The sequence below is a fragment of the Bidens hawaiensis genome, unplaced genomic scaffold (assembly GCF_021521415.1).
Source record: "Bidens hawaiensis isolate Kalapana, Puna unplaced genomic scaffold, B.hawaiensis_p1.1 tig00015699_1, whole genome shotgun sequence".
NCBI classification, from domain to species: domain Eukaryota; kingdom Viridiplantae; phylum Streptophyta; class Magnoliopsida; order Asterales; family Asteraceae; genus Bidens; species Bidens hawaiensis.
The window spans coordinates 1-21,269 of NW_027492400.1; the positions used below are offsets into that span (position 1 = coordinate 1).

Consider the following 21,269-nt stretch of genomic DNA (forward strand, 5'->3'; position numbering starts at 1 on the left):
CAGAAATTGAGAAAAGATAATATTAATATTAATTATGATGAATACACCTATGGTAGTTTAATAGGTATATGTAAAAATGAAGGATTAGCTTTATGTAATGAAATAAAGCTAAATCAGCAAATTAAAAGACAGTCTTTAATGGAAAAAAGACAGTTAGGCCAATTTTGTGATCAATTTGGCATGGAGAAAATTACTCCCCAAAATAATAAAAGAAAAGATTCTTCTTCTCAAAAACCAAAAAAATATTTTAAAAGAAAAAGGAAAAGAGAAGAAAGAAAAATAGAAAGAGATAAGAAAAGGGAAATTAAACCCTTTGAAAAATTTTATAAAAAATCTTTTATAATTTGTAGAAAATGTGGCCGTCCAGGTCATAAAGCAGCAACTTGCTGGGTAAAGAAAAAATTGAATGAAATAAAAGATGATAATCTTAGAGAAACTTTAGAAAAGATTATCATAAATTCTAATAGTACTTCTGATGAATCAGAAGCAGAATCTTCATATGAAGATATAAATATTTTAGATAATGAAAGCTTTATTTCATCTTCTTCAGATGATAATAGAGAATGTCATGAAGATTGTTGTAATAATGAAATAAATAATGATTCAATTTATGATATTATATCTCAATTCCAAAATATGGAATTAAATGTTATAACAAATGAATTTTTAGATTTATTAAAAAATATTCAAGATGAAAAAATTAAGAAAGAAATGATTTTAGACTTAATAAGAAATGATAAAGATGAATCATCTTCATCTAATAAAAATTTTCAACCTTATACTTTTGCTGAGGTTAAGAATCAATTGAATAAAAGAAATCAACTAAATAAACAGGTTGGTATTGAAGAATTAAAAATTGAGATTAATAATCTTAAAATAGAAATTAATAATCTTAGAAATAACAATAATAATTTAGAAGAAAGAATTATTAATTTAGAAAAAAGAAGATTGGAAATTAATGATGTAAATTTTCCAAAACTTCAATTAGAAAATTATTTAAAACAAATAGAAGAAATAACTTCTCAGAAATGGCATATTAAAGTCAAATTAATGATTGATAAACAATTTTCCAAAGAATTTACTGCTCTTTTAGATAGTGGAGCAGATTTAAATTGTATTCAAGAAGGATTAATCCCTTCAAGATATTTTCATAAAACCACCCAGAAATTAGGGTCTGCTGGTGGAAAACCATTACAGATAAGTTATAAGCTTCCCAATGCTTATATCTGTAATAATAATAAATGTATTCCTAATAGTTTTATTCTTGTTAAAGATTTAACAAGTCAAGTAATACTTGGATCACCATTTTTTAGGAAAATATTTCCTTTAACAAAAGTGGATGAAAAAATTATAAAAGGAACATTTCAAGGTGAAGAAATATCCTTTGAATTTGTTTCTGAACCAATCACTAGAATCATCAATAATATGATTGATGATTTAATTAAAGCAAAAATAAACCAAATAGAATTTTTAAAACAAGAAATAAATGAATTAACTATTTCAGAAAATTTAAAAAATCCTAAATTAAAGGATAAAATAAAATTGATTCAAAATAAGTTTTCTTTACAAATATGTAATGATCACCCAAATGCTTTTTGGGATAGAAAGAAACATATTGTTTCACTTCCTTATGAGGAAGATTTTAATGAAAGACAAATTCCTACCAAGGCTAGACCTTGCCAAATGAATTCTGAATATTTAGAATTATGTAAAAAGGAAATAGAATCCTTAACAAATAAAGGATTAATTAGAAAATCTAAGTCTCCTTGGTCATGTACAGCGTTTTATGTTAATAAACATGCTGAGCAGGAAAGAGGAGTTCCTAGATTGGTTATAAATTATAAACCACTTAATAAAGTGTTAAAATGGATTAGATATCCAATACCTAATAAAAAGGATTTATTGGATAGACTGCATGATGCAGTTATATTTTCTAAATTTGATCTAAAATCTGGATACTGGCAGGTTCAAATTAATGAATCTGACAGATATAAGACAGCATTTACAGTTCCATTTGGACATTATGAATGGAATGTAATGCCTTTTGGGTTAAAAAATGCACCCAGTGAATTTCAAAATATAATGAATGATATATTCATTCCTTATTCAAATTTTATCATTGTATATATCGATGATATATTAATATTTTCAAAAATATAGAAATGCATTTTCAGCATTTAGAAATCTTTAAAAATATTATTATAAAGAATGGTTTAGTAATTTCTAGACCTAAAATGATGCTTTTTCAAACTAATGTTAGATTCCTTGGTCATAATATTGACAAAGGAGTTATAATTCCAATACATAGAAGTATTGAATTTGCTTCTAAATTTCCTGATGAAATTTTAGATAAAACTCAATTACAAAGGTTTCTTGGGAGTTTAAATTATATTTCTCCTTATTATGAAAATCTTGCAAAGGATACAGCTATCTTGTATGATAGGTTAAAAAAGAATCCTAAGTATTGGTCAGACAATCATACTAAGGCAATACAAAAAATTAAACAAAAGGTTCAAAATCTCCCATGTTTGAATCTTGCTAACCCAAATTGGGAAAAAATAGTTGAAACTGATGCTAGTGACATTGGTTATGGAGGAATTCTTAAACAAGTTTCTCCAAACAATAAACAAGAATATTTGGTTAGATTCCATTCTGGAAAATGGAATAATAGTCAAAAAAATTACGCAACTATTGCAAAAGAAGTTTTAGCAATAGTAAAATGTGTTTTAAAATTTCAAGATGATTTATATAATCAAAAATTTACAATAAAAACTGATTGTCAGGCAGCTAAATTTATGTTTGACAAAGATTTTAAACATAATGTTTCTAAACAAATGTTTGCAAGGTGGCAAGCTCATTTAGCCCCTTTTGATTTTGAAATAATCTATAAAAAAGGATCTGATAATAGTTTACCAGATTTCTTGACGAGAGAATTTCTCGATTCTATTTTGCAGAATTAATGGGAATTAAAGGACCATTGAAAATTGCAATGGGAAATATTCGAAGACAAATTGATTTTGAATATAGGATGAGGATGAGACATGCTTTAAGAATAGCAGAATATAATATGGACTATTCTTTACATCCTCAAGAAAAAAATTTTCTTATAGCAAATGAATGGAATCAATACTATATTCTTAAGAATCGAATAAAGATTCTTCAAGAAAAAGAGATAATAATCTCTTGTGCTTAATTTTATTTGCAGGAATGGATCCTCCATGGCGAGGAGGAAAGAAGAGCCAATCCTCCAATAGAGGAAGAGGCAGAAATTCTCATAATAATTCTGAAATAATTATTGGTCAATTTGGCCAAAAGAGGCTAATAGCTTCCAATATTGCTAATATAGCAAATTCATCCAGTAATACTGGAAAAAATCGATTTAATGATCCTGAATACCAGGAATTCCTAGCTTTCAAAGCAGCTAAGGAAAAAGGAAGCAATACTTCCTATTCAATTGTTACTCAATCAGAAGAATCTGATGAAGGTTCTTATGATCAAAATCCTTATAAGGAGGTAATTTTACTCCTTGATAATAAACAGCTTAAATGGAAAGATAATCCATGGACCTTAATGGAAAGGTTTTTCGATACTGGATCATATCCAGCTGGAATTTATAAATCAAGATTCGTTTATGAATCAATTTTAAGAGCAACCGAATCTGCTCAAATTTTCCATCATAATTCAGGAAATGCTAAGGTTTTTACCTATAGCAAAATAATTATTAAAAGGATAATATCCTTAGAAGATTGGGGAAATTCTCCATTAAAAGAAAAAGAGATGAGTCATCCAGAATCTGGTGCCCTCATCAAATTTAATTATTGGGATTATATTGAAGCTTTCAATAAAGCTTTTCTATATCAAAATCCAATGAAGAAACATTCTTGGTTCTTCAAGATATGTCCTCAGGTTTATAACCAGGATATACCTAATTGGTTTTTAAAATGGTGGATTTCCTATGGAACATCTGTAAAAATTTTACCAGAATCCTTTAAAGGATACTATAATAAATGGGTTGAATTATCTCCCAGAATAATCGAAGCTACTCATAATAATGAGTTAATTGAAGGAATGCCTTCTCTATTTTTCTTTATGGAATTTGGAATTCCATGGATATGGAGATGGTCTTCAGAAGTTGGTCATACCACTCAAAATATTCCATGTTTAAGAAGAATTTTCTATACAAAATTTTGGAAAAAATTGACTTCAAAAAATAAAGAAGGAGTCATAGAAGGTCAAGAGACCATTGATCAAATTGAATCAACTCTGGACCTGTATCAAAAACAAATTCAGGTTCAATCTCAAAGAGAATCTCCAAGCCCATTCCAACAGATTGCTAGGAAGATATCAATTAAAGAAGGAAAGGATCTTTCCAGAAAAGATTTACTGGAAAAATACTTTGCAGCCATGGAAGAAGATTTAATAAAAAACTTCCAACCAGGGCAATCTTCATCACAATACTCTTCAAATCCATCTTCTAATCAAGAAGAAGAAGACGATACAATGTTAGCAGGATATTCTCAAAATCCAGAAGATGATGTCATGGATGAGGTCACAATAAAGGCCAAAACAAAATTGGAAAAGTTAAAGAAGAAAATAATTGAATCAATTGACGATGAGGACGAAATTATGGGTCCCAGATCACATGCGTCTGATTAAAGGAGAATCAATAATTCAAAAAGTTGGGTAGTGGTACAATAATTAAAGCCAGCTGCCCAGACAAATGGAATCTCTTTTGGACACAATTGTCCAGATAATTGATGTATAATTATTACTTTTACTGTTGTTCTTTTGTTTGTTTTATAGAACTCCCATTATAAAAGGAGTAGTAGGTTTTTGTAAAGAGGCAGAGATCAGAAAACCACTGATCAAAAACCCTCTCTTTCACTTGTAAAATATTCGATAATAAAAATCTTTGAAGTTTTTAAGTACTTCATACTCCAGGTACAATTCATTATTTCTTTACTATTTTATTTTTATAATTTTAGCCTAATGCAAGGCTAAACTCCTAAAGTGTTGATTCATACCATGACCTAGTTGTAATCCATGTCTCATAAAAAAAAAAAAAAAAAAAAAAAAAAAAAAAAAAAAAAAAAAAAAAAAAAAAAAGTCTGAAATTTTTGAAATATGTATGAGTGTTTCTGGGCTGGTTCCATACTAAACAGGCATGTGAATATGTGTAGTGGTCGAATTATGGTAGCCCGTTTTAGCCGTTTTGATTGAAGGCGTTTTTAGGGCGTGGCCTGTACTGACCATATACTATTCAATGATGACAGTTAAGTATGGGTAAAACATCCATATGGCCTATTCATATATATTTTAGAAAATCAAGAAAAATTTTTAATTTTAAATTTTTAATGGATTATTAATAAGAGATCGAAAGATACCCGGTCTCTGATCCTGTATTTATATTATTATTATTATTATTATTATTATTATTATTATTATTATTATTATTATTATTATTATTATTATTATTATTATTATTATTATTATTATTATTATTATTATTATTATTATTATTATTATTATTATTATTATTATTATTATTATTATTATTATTATTATTATTATTATTATTATTATTATTATTATTATTATTATTATTATTATTATTATTATTATTATTATTATTATTATTATTATTATTATTATTATTATTATACTCAAGTGGTAACAAGATATACTCACATAATACTTAATCTCTTAATGTTCATCAAACTCCATGGCTATATATATAGCCTATTATTATTATTATTATTATACTCAAGTGGTAACAAGATATACTCACATAATACTTAATCTCTTAATGTTCATCAAACTCCATGGCTATATATATAGCCTACAAGAAACGTAACTTATACCAGAAATAAAGGGTAAACAAACTATAAGACTTAATCAGTTCAAAAGCCACATAACTGACATTTATTATTAATGGGCATATTGCCTGTTATTTAATGCAACCAGGACTAACAAAGTCTCCCCTAAACTGAAACTGCACTTAAGCATTCAGTTTATCTTCCAGATTCTGAACTCCAAGCAACCTCCTCATCTTGACAAAAGTATCCAGTTTCATGGGCTTGGTCATCACATCTGCAATCTGTTCTTCAGTCTCGCAAAATACCAACTTCACCACTTCTTCATTTACTAGATCCCTTAAGTAATGAAACCGTACGTCTATGTGTTTAGTCCTTCTATGCATCACAGGATTTTTTCATAATTTGATAGTGGAACTATTGTCACAAAACACCTCCAGAACATCAGCTGGTTTATCATTTAAATCTTCCAACAAGCCTTTTAACCACACACAATGACACACACAAGCAGTTGCAGCCACATATTCAGCTTCTGTTGACAACAAAGTAACAACTTCTTTTTTTCTTGAGCTCCAACAGATTGCTGCGTTGCTAAATAAGCACACGTAACCCGACATACACCGTCTATCTTCAACATCTCGTGCATAATCACTATCGGTATATGCCTTGAGCTTCATGCTCGAGTTTCTTTCATAAAATAGACCATAAGTATGTGTACCTCTCTAGTATCTCAGGACCCGTTTTCCAACCTGCAGATGTTCCTCCTTTGGTTTCGCCATAAACCGAGAAAGCAAACACACCACATAGGTTAGATCTGGTCTTGTTACTGTGAGGTTTATTAAACTGGCCACTAGTCTTTTGTACTCAGTAGCGTCCACATCTTTGCCAACTCCAACTTTAGTAAGTACCGTTCCTGGCACCATTTGGATTTTTAACCGGATTGCTATCCCACATTCCAAAGCGTTCAAGGACATCTTTGGCATATTGCTTTTGACATAGATGAATTCCATTCGAACTTTGATGCACTTCTACTCCGAGTAAAAACCTCATTTGACCAAGATCGGTCATCTCAAATTCTTGTTGCATGGATCTTTTAAAACTCTCACATAACATGAAGTCATTACCTACATATATAAGATCATCAACATATAGACTAATAATGAGAATTTTGTTGCAAACCTTTTTGACAAATAGAGTATGATCAAATTTGCTTTTCTCGAAACCTTCTCGTTTAAAATAGTTTTCTATACGATTGAACCATGCCCTCGGAGCTTGCTTTAATCCATACAAAGCTCTCTTTAGCCAATATACTTTTGATTCTTCCCCTTTCTAAACGAAACCTTGAGGCTGATCAACATACACAACCTCCTTTAGCTCACCATATAAAAAGGCACTTTTGACGTCTAACTGAAACACAGTCCAATGATTTTGGGCAGCAACTGCAAGTAAAGTTCGAATAGTATCCCACCGAGCAACAGGTGCAAATATTTCATTGTAATCTACTCCCTTTCGTTGAGCATATCCTTTCACCACCAGACGAGCCTTATATTTGTCAACTTTCTCGTTTTCGTTCAACTTCGTTTTATATACCCATTTAACTCCAATTGGCTTGATCCCGACAGGAGCATCAACCAACTCCCATGTGCTATTTTTCTCGATCGCTTGTATCTCCAGTTTCATTGCCTCATTCCATTTAGCTTCTTTATTGGCTTCTTCAAAACAGGTTGGGTCACCCAATGAACTAAAGAAAACAAATAATGACTCGTCTTCTAACAGCCCTTCGCCGCTTTGATAATCTTTCATCCATGTTGGTGCCTTGCTAACCCTTTTTTTAGGTCTTTCATTTTCACCTAGTAATTCAGAGTTGCCTTGAGTAGGTGTCGTTTGACCTGTGAATACTTCTGGAACGACAGTAGACGGGATAGACAAGTCTTCATTTGGTGATGCCGTTTGTTCAGAACTTGTTGTAGTAGTTACATTTTCCTGGACAACCTCATTGATTTCTTCTTCTTGAGCTACAGCAATATCATCTTCATTTTCAATTATTAATTCTTGTGAACCAATATCTTTTCTATTCCAGTCCCAATTGTTATCTTCTTCAAAGATGACATCACGACTAATGATAATCCGTTTTTGAACAGGATCATAGAGGCGATATGCCTTGGACTCAGTACTTACCCCGAGTAGGATACACTTATGACTTCGATCATCCAATTTCGTTCTCAGTTGTTCGGGTACATGAACATGCCCAATGCACCCGAACACCCGAAAGTAGTCAACATTTGGCTTTGCTCCTGTCCACAATTCTTTGGGCACCTTATCAGCTAAGACAGCAGTGATGGTTCTATTTAGAACGTGGCATGCCCAGCTCGCGGCTTCAGGCCAAAAATACTTTGGCATAGTCTTCTCTGCTAACATGCATCGTACCATATTCATAATCGTTCTATTTCTACGCTCCGCAACACCGTTCTGTTGCGGTGTGTATATGACAGTCAATTGGCGTTTGATCCCTTGCTCTCCACAAAAATCATTGAATGCATGAGACGTTAATTCCTTTCCCCTATCACTTCTTAATCCTTTTATTTTCCCACCGACTTCTGTTTCAACCATTATTTTGAATCTTTTGAACATTTCAAAACACTCACCCTTAGTTGACAAAAAATACCCCCAACTCTTTCGTGAATAATCGTCTGTGAATACAAGCATGTACCTTTTCCCACTTAATGAGGTTGGTGATATTGGTCCACATAAATCAGTGTGAATGAGTTGAAGTTTTTCGGTTGCTCTCCGTACACTTCTCTTTGGAATTATTTCACGTTGTTGTTTGCCTATGTTACAAACCTCACATACGGTGGATTTACCTGTCACTTTAGGCAATCCCTTAACCATCTTCTTGTATTGCATAGTGCGAATGGCTTTATTGTTTACATGCCCATATCTCTTGTGCCACATGACTGTAGTACTTTCTTCACTAACATAACGACACCTGCTAGTGAATTGTTTTTTTTATCCCATGCACAATGAACATTCTATTTTGAGTGATATGAGAGGTAACAATTAAACCTCGCCGAGGGTGATAAATTTTGCATTTCCCCTCACGAATTACTAATGTTAACCCTTTTTCTTGTAATTGCCCAACACTTAGTAAATTTGATGTTAATTCTGGAACAAAATACACGTTAGTAATTACCTGAGTTATGCCTTCAACTTCAAGGCGAATGTCACCCATGCCTTTGACAACCAACCGAAAATCATTTCCGAGTTTTACTGTGTGTTTGAAACTTTCATCCAAGTGAACAAACCATTCTTTAGTTCCAGTCATGTGATTTGAACAGGCCGAGTCAAGAAACCATATCCCCTTCATGTCTTCCTTCTTGACTTCAGCGCGAGTCATGAGTAGTAGGTCCTCACTTTCATCGAATTCAGCATAGTTGACGGACCGTTCTGCTTGTGGACATTCGTATTGAAAATGTCCAAACTGATGACACTTATAGCACTCGACGGTGGACTTATCAAACTCTCCTCGTGATCGCCCTCGGCCACGTCCTCGCCCTCTATTGTACATCATTCTGCCGCGTCCTCGGCCACGTCCAAAGTTACGGACATTCTCAATCTTAAGCACTTACCCTTCACTTACTTTGCGTGTTAGCTTTTGTTCATGCACCAACAGTGAACTTTGGAGTTCGTCCACTGTTAGTGTATCAATATCCCATGATTCTTCAATGGAGCATACAACAAAATTAAAGCTGCTAGTTAGTGTGCGAAGTATCTTTTCCACAATATTGACATCCGGCATATCTTCTCCGTAATTCCTCATATCATTCGCGGTCACCATGACCCTTCCAAAATATTCAGTTATCGTCTCCCCATCTTTCATTTCCAGGATTTCAAAATCATGCTTGAGCCGTTGCAACTGGGATTGTTTGACCCTGGTGTTACCTTGATATTTCAACTTCATTGCATCCCACACATGCTTTGCCGTTTGTTTGTGTGTGATGGTCTTCAAGATTTTCTTATCAACGGACCGGAACAGATAGTTTCTAGCCTTCAAATCTTTTAGCCGCATCTCATCCAGAATTCTCAGTTCGGCTGCCGTCCGGTTCTCTCCTTCTCGAGGTTCATTGTATCCTGTTTCAAACACTGGCCAATACTCTTTTGATCTAAGTAGGTTCTCCATAACCATACTCCCATGGTCATAATCTTCATCGAACCTGGGAACACAAGGAACCTGGAAGTTGCTTGTCTCTTCGGCCATTGAACTCACCACTCTTCACCTTCTGAACACTTAGTTTCTATTTGCTCTGATACCACTGATAATACTCAAGTGGTAACAAGATATACTCACATAATACTTAATCTCTTAATATTCATCAAACTCCACGGCTATATATATAGCCTACAAGAAACGTAACTTACACCAGAAATAAAGGGTAAACAAACTAAAAGACTTAATCAGTTCAAAAGCCAGATAACTGACATTTATTATTAATGGGCATATTGCCCGTTATTTAATGCAACCAGGACTAACAAATAATAATTTGGCTTTGTGATCCACAATTTCACATATACAATTTTTTATGCAAATTTATATGAATTTATGTAAAATATTTGGTAAATTATATATACTAGCATTGAGGACCCCTTGCGTTGTGACTTGTGCATGTCATTATATAGTATATACAGTTACATTACAGTTAAGCAATTAGACAAATATCACACTTTAGGATTGAATTTCAATCACCTTCACAAAACATGCATTGTTTACTTGTGCTACAACCACCAATATCATTTACACATGCAGTGGTATACATTCATCACATATAATGTAAACGTTCTTGGTGCCAATATGGCTATTTAAATTCAAACAATATCCAACTGGATTTACATAAGCTTTAGGTTTTGTGTAAGAAGATTCAAGCCTTCAAAGTAAATATTTTAGTCAACCCATGTGAACTCGAAAATCGAAAACAAATTTAATTTTGACTCATTTAAAGTGCTAGATTCAAACCGTATTAACCCGAATTTGACCAAAATACCCTTAGCAAATTTCTGTTCGGTTTTCTTAGATTGACCCATTAAACAGCAGCAAAACCTTTATCTCAAAATTGAAACCGATTCAGTTTTGGTGACCCATTAACAAATTTTCAATTCAGAACTAATAAATGAGCACGCGGTTCGCTGTGGTTATTGATTCTGACCTGTTTTCTAACAACCCAAAGTTATCCAAAAATAACACTTTTTATAAAATTTGACAAAGTCCAATATTGAACCGGACGAAAATAGTGACATTTAACTCGAATAAACCATTGACACAAATTTGACAAATTATCATTCCAAATGAACTGTTGACACCAATTATATTATGATTATTGATCATGTCAACAACTTTTAGCATAAAAAAAGTATATGCGTACAAAACTTGAGATGGGCTCCATGTATCTTGGTTAACGGCATCCATAGCAAGCTCCTTAAATCCTTCAATTGCATACTAAAATGCTACGATAACAGACATCAGTGGAAAAGCAAAATACAGCAGTTTGCATTAGCCAAAATAAATCAATACGTGCAAGAACACTAGTTCAGCAACACTTAACAATGAGCAGTGGCTTTTATCAATTAATGTTGATGTTAAAATAACATGAACTGGTTGTAGCTGAAACTGGAAAGGAACAATGCAACTGATCTTCCCAAAAATTGTAGAAAATTCAAATATGCGGGAACAAACCGTTGAAGCAAAACAACAGTAGTCGTTCGATTTGTTTTAGAACAGTTTCATCAGTTAAAAACTGATGATGTCAGCAGTTTTGGTAAAAGTAAAGGCAATAAAAAAAACTAAACGAAATTAGCGTCCACGCATTGCGCTGGGTATGTGACAAAGAAAAAACACCCGTATCCGACATTTTAAACAACGAACTGTCATCACAGCCTGGACATAAGATTGAAGCTCTTAGATCTCCGCCATGGCTGAAACAACAGTTGCTTCGCCAAATAATGGACCGTCATCATAGCCTATACTTAACAAAGCAACACTGATTTCAACAACAGTGACTTTGACTAAAATTCCCCAGTTCTACAACATAGAATTGTAATGATACATAGAAGAGATACCCAGCCATGAGAGCTTCTTCATCAGATTTTGAAATCTGATGACCATCCGCATAAATGTTCTTATATCCAATATGCAGCCAGTTTACATGTACCAACATCTTTTAATGCTCAATACATCAATAAGAAACGTAATTATTCTACTTCCATAAATGGATATTGAATAGAAAAACCAATTAACACCAATAATCCTCAAACATATAGATGTGAAATCCACATGCACAGATGAGTGTCAAACGATCACTATAGCACAAAGTTAAAATGAATCAAGACAACTTCGGAATGAAGCCAAGTTAATCATCATAGCCTTTATATATTAACCCTTTAATTACCAATATTTTCAAGATATGGACCACCAAGTAAACATGTACATAGCTAGAATTACTATTCGAAAAGCCTAAAATGGCAATACCTTGGCAGCACACGTAAACGCCATTAAAAAGACTAAAAGCAAACAGATTCGATCACAAAATTATAAGGAATGGCGATATTAAAGGATAATCAATCAACAAAATCAAAGGAATTAATACTCAAAATATGTTATTCAAACCTTGAAATCGTTACCTAATTTATATACACAAATCTCTCCAATAAATGCTCTCATTTCCTTATTGTAAAATGCCTATATATGGCTTATATTATGTATAATGAAAGAAATACAATTCACAGTATTATAACTCTTACATGGTATCAGAGCTTGATTGCTCCTTTGAGCTCCATTGATCCCAAAATTATTTTATATTCCCTGCCATCCGATCATCACCATGAGTATTACAACCATTGTTGAAGTCACCACACATAATACTCACAACCCAGAACTTCCCTTCATGGCGTAAACAGGTCGTTTCCATTCTTATCGGACTCGATCTCGATAAATTCACAGATGGCTCTGTTGAACCTCCACCGAAAACCATCGACGGCAACCCCAATCCCAATTAACGTCCGTGGTTCCGACAGGATCAAATATTTCTTGGAGCCCTTCTTGGAAGCTGCTCCGACACCATTCAGCCACTTGTTTCGTCGGCTGCAACAGCCCAAGAATTATTCCAACGACTCACAGAATGCTTCGCGAGTATCTCCCGATCTCGCATAATTTCTCTCAAATCCAAACTTGCTAAAACCACAAAAGGCACAAATTCTATGGCCCGAATTTTTCAGTGAAATGAAAGCCATAGCCGATGATCTAGCATTAGCACAAGAGCCGGTCAAAGATGAAGACCTAACGGTTCACATCCTCACCAAATTAGGTGATGAATACAAGCACGTTTCCACTACTCTGCGTTAGGGAGGTACTCCGCTGACTTTCGCCGATGTGTTCGAGAAGCTTATTGATTATGAGCGCAGCCTGCAAGACAACCAGTCCCCAACCCAAATTGTAACTGTCAATGATACCCAACGACAGGGTGGACGGTTTGCTTCGAGATCAGGTTATGAGGCCCGTAACCACAACCGGCCCAATTCCTTTTACAACAGAAGAAATGGTAACAATAGTGGGCCGACAAACAATTATCGTCCTAACCGCAATTCTTCTTTTTGTCATTATTGTAACATTCCAGGTCATGATACCAAAGACTGTAGGAAATTGGCAAGATTTTTGCAAGACAACAACATTACGATCTCACCGGTACCACCATCCAACCCAACGGTTAACTTCTTATCGGCAACCACCATGGATGTTTGACAGTGGGGCATCCCATCACATAGCATCCGACCGCTCGTCTTTACACACCTTATCAGAATACGACGGCCCCGACGAGATTGTTCTCGGAAATGGTAAAGGTCTTTCTATTTCTCACACCGGTCACACATATATTCCAACTTCCTCCCGTTAACTAAACTTAAATAATGTTTATCTTGTTCCACAATTACGCAACAATCTTGTTTCTGTTGCCAAACTCTGTAGATCTAACAATGTTTTGGTTAAATTTTTCCCGTATCATTTTTTTGTTAAGGATCTTTGAACGGGGGTGCTACTAATGCGGGGAGTGAACGTCAATGATGTCTACTATGCGGCTATCAACTCTCTTCAACATCTATCTCAAGTCAATCACACCAAGTCAACCAATTCAATTCTCTCATGGCATCACACACTTGGACATTCCACGATCAAAGTTCTAAAACTTCTACTTAACAATTTAGGACTTGATTACAATAAAATGTCTAAAACCTTATTTCATTGTGATGCTTGCTCAATAAATAAAAGCCATAAAATGCCTTTTGGAGAAAATTCTTTCAAAGTATCTAAACCTTTAGAACTTGTTTATTCGGATGTTTGGGGCCCGGTTCAAATGTCAAATGATGGTTATACTTATTATGTCATATTTGTTGATTTTTATTCTAAATACACATGGCTATACCCAATGAAACGAAAATCGGACATCTCCACCCTATCTCCAACATTCAAACTGTTAGCTGAAAAATTTTTTAACACCCCTCTTGTATCTCTTTTTTCCAACAATGGAGGTGAATATATTGGTCTTTTTCCTTATCTACAACAAAATGGAATATCTCACTTTACCACTCCTCCTCATACCCCGGAACAAAATGGAATTGCCGAGAGACGTCATAGACACATTGTTGAAACCGGCTTATCCCTTCTCCATCACGCCCATTTACCGCTTACATTTTGGTCTCATGCGTTTCAAACAGCAGTTCACCTCATAAATCTTCCCACAAAAATTCTTGACTTCAAATCACCCTATGACCGACTTTACAATACCACACCAACTTACACGAAATTACAACCATTTGGTTGTTTGTGTTTCCCATGGTTACGCCCTTATGCCACCTCTAAGTTACACCCAAAATCCATTAAATGTATTTTTCTTGGTTACTCCACCTTCGAATCCGCATACAAATGTTATGATCCTGTATCTCATCGTCTCTATCACTCTCGACATGTTCAATTTGTGAACTATATTTTTCCCTTTACAAATGAAAATCTTTCCACAAATCCTCTTCTCACTGCTGATGCCTTTTTCTCAAATCTCCAAGTGTATGCCCCACCACCAAAAAATGACACTCCTACCCACATTCCACCATCCACTTCTCACACTCATACATACGTAAATAATCCTCCACTCAATACTCCTCCCATAAATAATTCACCAACTCCAATTCAACAAACCACATCCACACCAGCCTCCTCAAAATTTTCCACCGAGTCTGACTCCAATCAATCCACACCACTCCTTCCAAATCAAGTTTCTTCGGATTCAGTCCAATCCACCCCTTCCACCGAACCCAGACACTCACCACCACAGTCCCCTATCAACCCGAACATATCAATCCCCACTCCATCTAAATCAACCAACCGACCTCCACGAGTAAGAAAACCAAACTCCAAATATTTTAATCCGAACCTAGTTAACAATACAACCCTTCATCCCCTTCCACCGTCCCTTGAACCCATAACTCATACTCAAGCTTCAAAAGACCCCGAATGGCGAAAAGCCATGGATTCCGAGTTTAACGCTCTTATTTCACAATCAAACATGGGAGTTTGTTCCTTCTAACACTAAAACACCAATTGGTTGTAAATGGGTATTTCGTATTAAACGCAAACCCGATGGCTCTATTGAGAAGTACAAGGAACGACTAGTAGCCAAAGGCTTCCTCCAACAATACGGGAAAGATTACTTTGAAACATTCAGCCCCGTAACAAAACCCATCACCGTCCGCACCATTCTCTCCATAGCCCTTTCCAAAAATTGGCCGTTAAGCCAACTTGAAATTAACAACACCTTTCTTCATGGCACACTTCATGAGGAAGTCTTTATGAACCAACCACCGGGTTACATTAATCCTCAATTTCCTAATCACATATGCAAACTCAAAAAATCCTTATACGGTTTAAAGCAAGCTCCACGAGCTTGGTACATCGAACTCACCAATTTTCTTCTTCGATTTGGATTCCGCAAATCCTTAGCTGATCTCTCCCTTTTCATCTATCAAAAACCAACCGTTACTTGCTACTTTATGGTTTGCGTTGACGACATTGTCCTCACGGGTAACAACCAAAAATTTCTTGACACATTTGTCACTGCTTTGAGCAATAAGTTCTCGGTCAAAGATCTTGGCATGCTTCACCATTTTCTAGGTGTTGAAGTAATACCTACGCCAACGGGCTTGTTCTTGTCTCAACATCGACATATTCAAGACATACTAAATCAATTTCACATGGAAGGTGCTAAAGATGTCACCACCCCTCTTAGTGCCACTGATCCATTATCACCCAACGATCCATCCCCACCTGTTGATGCCACACCGTATCGTAAACTTGTCGGGTCCCTTCAATATCTAGCCTTTACCCGCCCGAACATTTCCTTTGCTGTCAATAAACTATCTCAATTCATGCATGCTCCCAAACAAGCTCATTGGCAAGCTCTAAAAAGGGTCCTCCGTTATCTCAAAGGAACAGTTCATCATGGTCTCTTTCTAAATCGAAAATCCTCACTAAATCTCTTAGCATTTTCCGTTTCTGATTGGGGCGGTGTAAATGATGCCGGTCGGTCCACCACTGCCTTTGTCCTTTACCTTGGTACTAACATTGTCTCATGGAAGTCTACAAGACAAAAGCCGGTCTCTCGGTCCTCCACGGAAGCTGAGTACAAAGCTTTGGCTAATGCCTCTGCGGAACTTACATGGCTAAAGCACTTACTAAAAGAACTGGGTATACATATCAATCACACACCAACATTATTTTGTGACAATACTGGAGCAACATATCTATGTGCAAACCCTGTTTATCACTCACGTATGAAGCATGTAGCACTTGATTATCACTTCGTACAAGAACAAGTATCAGCTGGTCACTTACGAGTCCTTCACATCAGCTCTGAAGATCAACTTGCGGACATGCTCACTAAGCCGTTGTCAAGAGCACCGTTTTTTTCGTAACCGGTCCAAGATTGGCGTATCCGATGGATCCTCCATCTTGCGGGGGTGTATAAGGAATGGCGATATTAAAGGATAATCGGTCAACACAATCAAAGGAATTAATACTCAAAATATATTATTCAAAACTTGAAATCGTTACCTAATTTATATACACAATTCTCTCCAGTAAATGCTCTCATTTCCTTATTGTAAAATGCCTATATATGGCTTGTATTATGTATAATGAAAGAAATACAATTCACAGTATTATAACTCTTATAAAAATCGCCATGCATTAAAATGAAAATAATCTCATCATTTCAGCCCGTAATTAGATAAAGTCAAGAGGCTTAGCACCAGCAAACACCGTCGGACCATCTCCAATACCTATATCTGGAACAATGAATCCGCTCAGAACCTTGAGCACTATTAAAGCCATAAATGCCCAAAAACCGCCACTACAATCAAAATAATATCATCATTCCAGCCCGTAAGTAGGGTTTCAAGTTACAAACAAAAATTGCATTTAGCACACAATAAACCAAGAAACAAAAGAATCCAACCATACATAAGCAAAACAAAAAAATTAATTCACGGAGCAAATTATCGTAAAGGAAGCGACCATAGTAGGTCAGCCGCCTCCCACTAATCTCACCATGCCACGACCACCGAACCCTCGATGTAATCACAGTCACCGCCACCAAGGGCTTCCAAATGGAACCTAGCAACGTAGATATGATCTCAAAGATGACGATGGTGAATGGGTATGGCTTTACTAAAAGGCCACCTGACCACCGCCGTCACCTAGGGTTTCAAATGGAACCCGATAATGGTAGATGGGATCTTGAAGACAATGGTGGTTATAGAGTTTGAAGACGATGGTGTCACACCCCAACCTACGGCGGAATATGCCGGGGCGCGACATAATTTTATCATAGCTCAAAAGATACTAAAATAAATACACGTGTCAATATCTAAATTATTTATTTCATATAATTCCAAATACGTGAAGCATAAACATTGTATCAAAAGAAATAAACATTACAACTAAAAATAGTTGAAATAAGTTCATTAATATTCATCATGCATCCTAAGGTCCAACTATTCCTTAGCTTGTTTCTTCATTCCAAAAAGCTACCTACGCCATGCGTGAAAATACATATTTTGTCAACATAAAGTTGAGTAAGTAATCACGGTTTTTGAATACATATATTATTAAAAATGATAATTCCTTGCGATAAATATGAAATTCTAAAAGTAGCATAACAATAATATAAAAGTTGTCTTTTCACTCGAATCCCATGGATAATGAGCTACTCGGACGGCATATGATCATATTAATGATGATGAGGATGAAATACCAACCACCGAAACATAAAATAAACACATAATCACATTGCATGTATAACTAATTGAGCAATATCATGTAACGCAAATAATGGAATTGTAGTGAAATAAAATGATTGAATTGTGAATGCATAACGCCCCCAAAATATAAAACGGTAAAAAGGGGGATGTGAATTACTCACTTTTAGCGAGCGGATTAGTGATGAGATAAGATAAAGTTAGGGTAGAAAAAGATCAAGCTTAATGAAGTTTGCGTTGTTATTATTATTAGTATTAAATGAAGTATTAACAAGACTTAACGAATTTGCGGTCATCCTCATGGACACGAAGTTGGTGATGACCCGAACGGAGGTCAATCTTGGAAAAACAAGCGGATGCGGATCCTTGGAGTTAATCAAAGAGATCATCGACGCGTGGAAGGGGATAACGGTTCTTGATAGTAAGCTTATTGAGCTCACAGTTATCGATACACATACGAAGAGTACCGTCCTTCTTCTTGACAAACAAAACGGGTGCGCTCCATGGAGATGAACTCGGGAAAATGAAACCCTTGTTCGTGAGTTCTTGGATTTGATTGGAGAGTTCTTGCATCTCAGAGGGTGAAAGACGGTAAGGTGCTTTGGCTACGGGGTTTTCCCCAGGTACAAGGTTAATATGGAACTCCACTTGTCGTATGGGAGGGAGTTCGGAAACGTCTTCGGGAAAGACTTCGTGGGAATCACGAACAATCAGAATGTCGGAAAGTTACTTCTCTTCGTGGGCCTTTGTGGTGACATGGGCAATCGACATACTTCTTGCGCAAATAACGTTGGGCTTCAATGCACGACATGAGGTTTAGCTTTGAGGATGGTCTTTCTCTGGTGACGTTTAGAATTACGCCACGTTCGATACGGATACGAATAATCTTTTCAAAACATAGAATTTCGGCACGGTGAAGAGAGAGCCAATCCATACCAATGATAACGTCGAAGCTACCCATTTGCATCAGATTAAGATCAATCGAGAAGGGTTTAGACAAATTACTATGGGGCACATCAAGTATGTATTCAAAATCGAAGGAAATGAAACTCCTATCGGCTCCCGAATCAAATACTACTGATGCATGATGCTTGTTAACTAGAAACGTACCGTTCACCACATCGTTCGAGTTTCGGGCTTGATGAGCATTGATGGTGAAAGCTCTCCCTTGAGTTCCTTGAGGTGCTTGGGTTTGGGATGTTGAAGCTTGAGGGTTTGGAACTTGGTAGGCTTGCATGAGCATGGATTGGGCTTAAGGATTTGGGGGAGCCATGAGTTGGGGCAATTGGGGTTGGTAAGTTTGTACTTGGTAGGCGTGAGAGGTGTAGTAGGGTTGTGGTGCAATAAAGGCTTGATGGGCTTGAGCGAGTCGGGGACACGCGTTGCGGAGGTGGTTTGGATCACCGCAATTATAGCAAGCTCTAACGGGATTAATGATTGGAGCACGGGGGATGGCTCAGTTGGGTTGGTTTGATGGTGTGAACCGTGGTGGAGCGGCTTGCACACGGGGTGCTCCTCGGTAGTATTGGGTGAGGTGGTTGAATCGGTGTATGGTTTCTTGGTTGGAGGGGCTTGTTAGGCTTGTGATTGGGCTATGACATAGTTTTGTGAACTGGGCTTTCGTTTCTTATTTCGGTAATGAGATGAGTTGTGGTTGTGTTTAGAGGACTTGGGCTTTGAGGATTCGGGCTTTTTGGAACTTTTCCGCGTCAAGGTCCCGGCCTTAACGTGGTTTTTAGTGGTAGTACCGGCTAGGGTAATGGATCATGAAGTTCCTTCAGGTCACGACTAAGGACGGAATCTTGGATTTGCATCGGCAAACCCGTGATGTACTTGTTAATCACACGCTCCAAGGGAGTGACCTTGAGCGGGATGAGGACGCTCAATTCGTGAAACCGATCGTTGTAGGTGGTATTATCACCTCCCTTTTGCTTCAAATTCTAGAATTCTTCTTCTAACTTTCGAAGTTCATATTTCGGGCAGAACTTGTCTAACATGAGCTTCTTGAGGTCATCCCATGGCAAAGCCATGGCAACCTCAGCCCCAAGGTCCTTCTTTTTGCTATTCCACCAAGTAAGGGCACTCAATTTGAAAACGCTTGAGGCATACATGGACGTTTTGTCATCTGGACATGCTCAGTCCCAAAGTAATCGGTCATGTTAGCATTGGTGAATTGCTTGAAAGGGAAAACATTAGGGTTCATAGAAGCATTAGTGGCATTCACGGTTTGGATTTGAGAGATAACTATTGGGAGGGTTTCCACGATTCCTTTCGTAATGCGAGATAACATGCAACGGCCAGAGTTGCCGACGCAACATTTACGGTTAATGGCTGGAAGACATACTTCAAGGATAAAATGTGTAAAATTTATGAGACTTGGGTAGATATTGTAAATGTATAAGTTTGCGTAAATTGATGCTTGTGAATTCTATCTAACAATTTGAGTTTGAGTTTGTGGTTGAGGTTGAGAATGATGTCATTTCTGAGGCTGATTTTATAAGTGCTAACGTTATAAGGAATAAATACATAAATAAATAATTAAATAAATATAACATAACTTAAAATTGTAATATAGAGTTTCATTTGTTGGTTAGGATTTCATCAACCACCATGGTTCCTTCCAACGAAATGAAAATATCGAAAACCAAATAAAAATTGTTGAAATATTCGTGTATTAACTTCACAAAATCGATGAGAATTGAGTCGTGAAGGGTGTTGAGATAGATGGTTGAAGTACTTCGGGAACCACCCCGCATTTGTGTACTTCATCCACCCATTCAACTAAAACACAATGCGAGAAAACCGAGTTTATCCACGTATCACCATGAATTCGGTTATAAATTAAAGATGTGATCGTCAGATGACCACGATTGATACAATAAGGGTAGTAGATTCGTGAACGTTTGGTGTGATACGCCCAACCAATTTGTTTACAGCCCAACCAATTTAAAAGTTCAAATAAAAAAAAGCCCAAACAAAGTTTATAGCCCAAAGCAATTTAAAAGTTCAAATAAAAAAAAGCCCAAACAAAGTTTATATAAAAAAAACCCAAACAAAGTTTATAGCCCAAAGAAAATAAAAACACGTTAACCTTTTTTTCTTTTGTTT

At 35.9% G+C, this 21,269-nt stretch overlaps 1 protein-coding gene across 1 annotated transcript; it reads right to left on the bottom strand.

The window, feature by feature from the left end:
• Nucleotides 1–9,435: 9,435 nt before the first annotated feature.
• On the bottom strand, nucleotides 9,436–10,068 carry LOC143549566 (uncharacterized). Its single transcript, XM_077040448.1, has one exon. The coding sequence runs from the start codon at nucleotides 10,066–10,068 to the stop codon at nucleotides 9,436–9,438; it is 633 nt and encodes a 210-aa protein (XP_076896563.1).
• Nucleotides 10,069–21,269: the final 11,201 nt, after the last annotated feature.

What these genes read in the sequence shown, in the direction of transcription:
- LOC143549566 (XM_077040448.1), bottom strand. Translation starts at nt 10,068, where the DNA reads ATGGCCGAAGAGACAAGCAACTTCCAGGTTCCTTGTGTTCCCAGGTTC.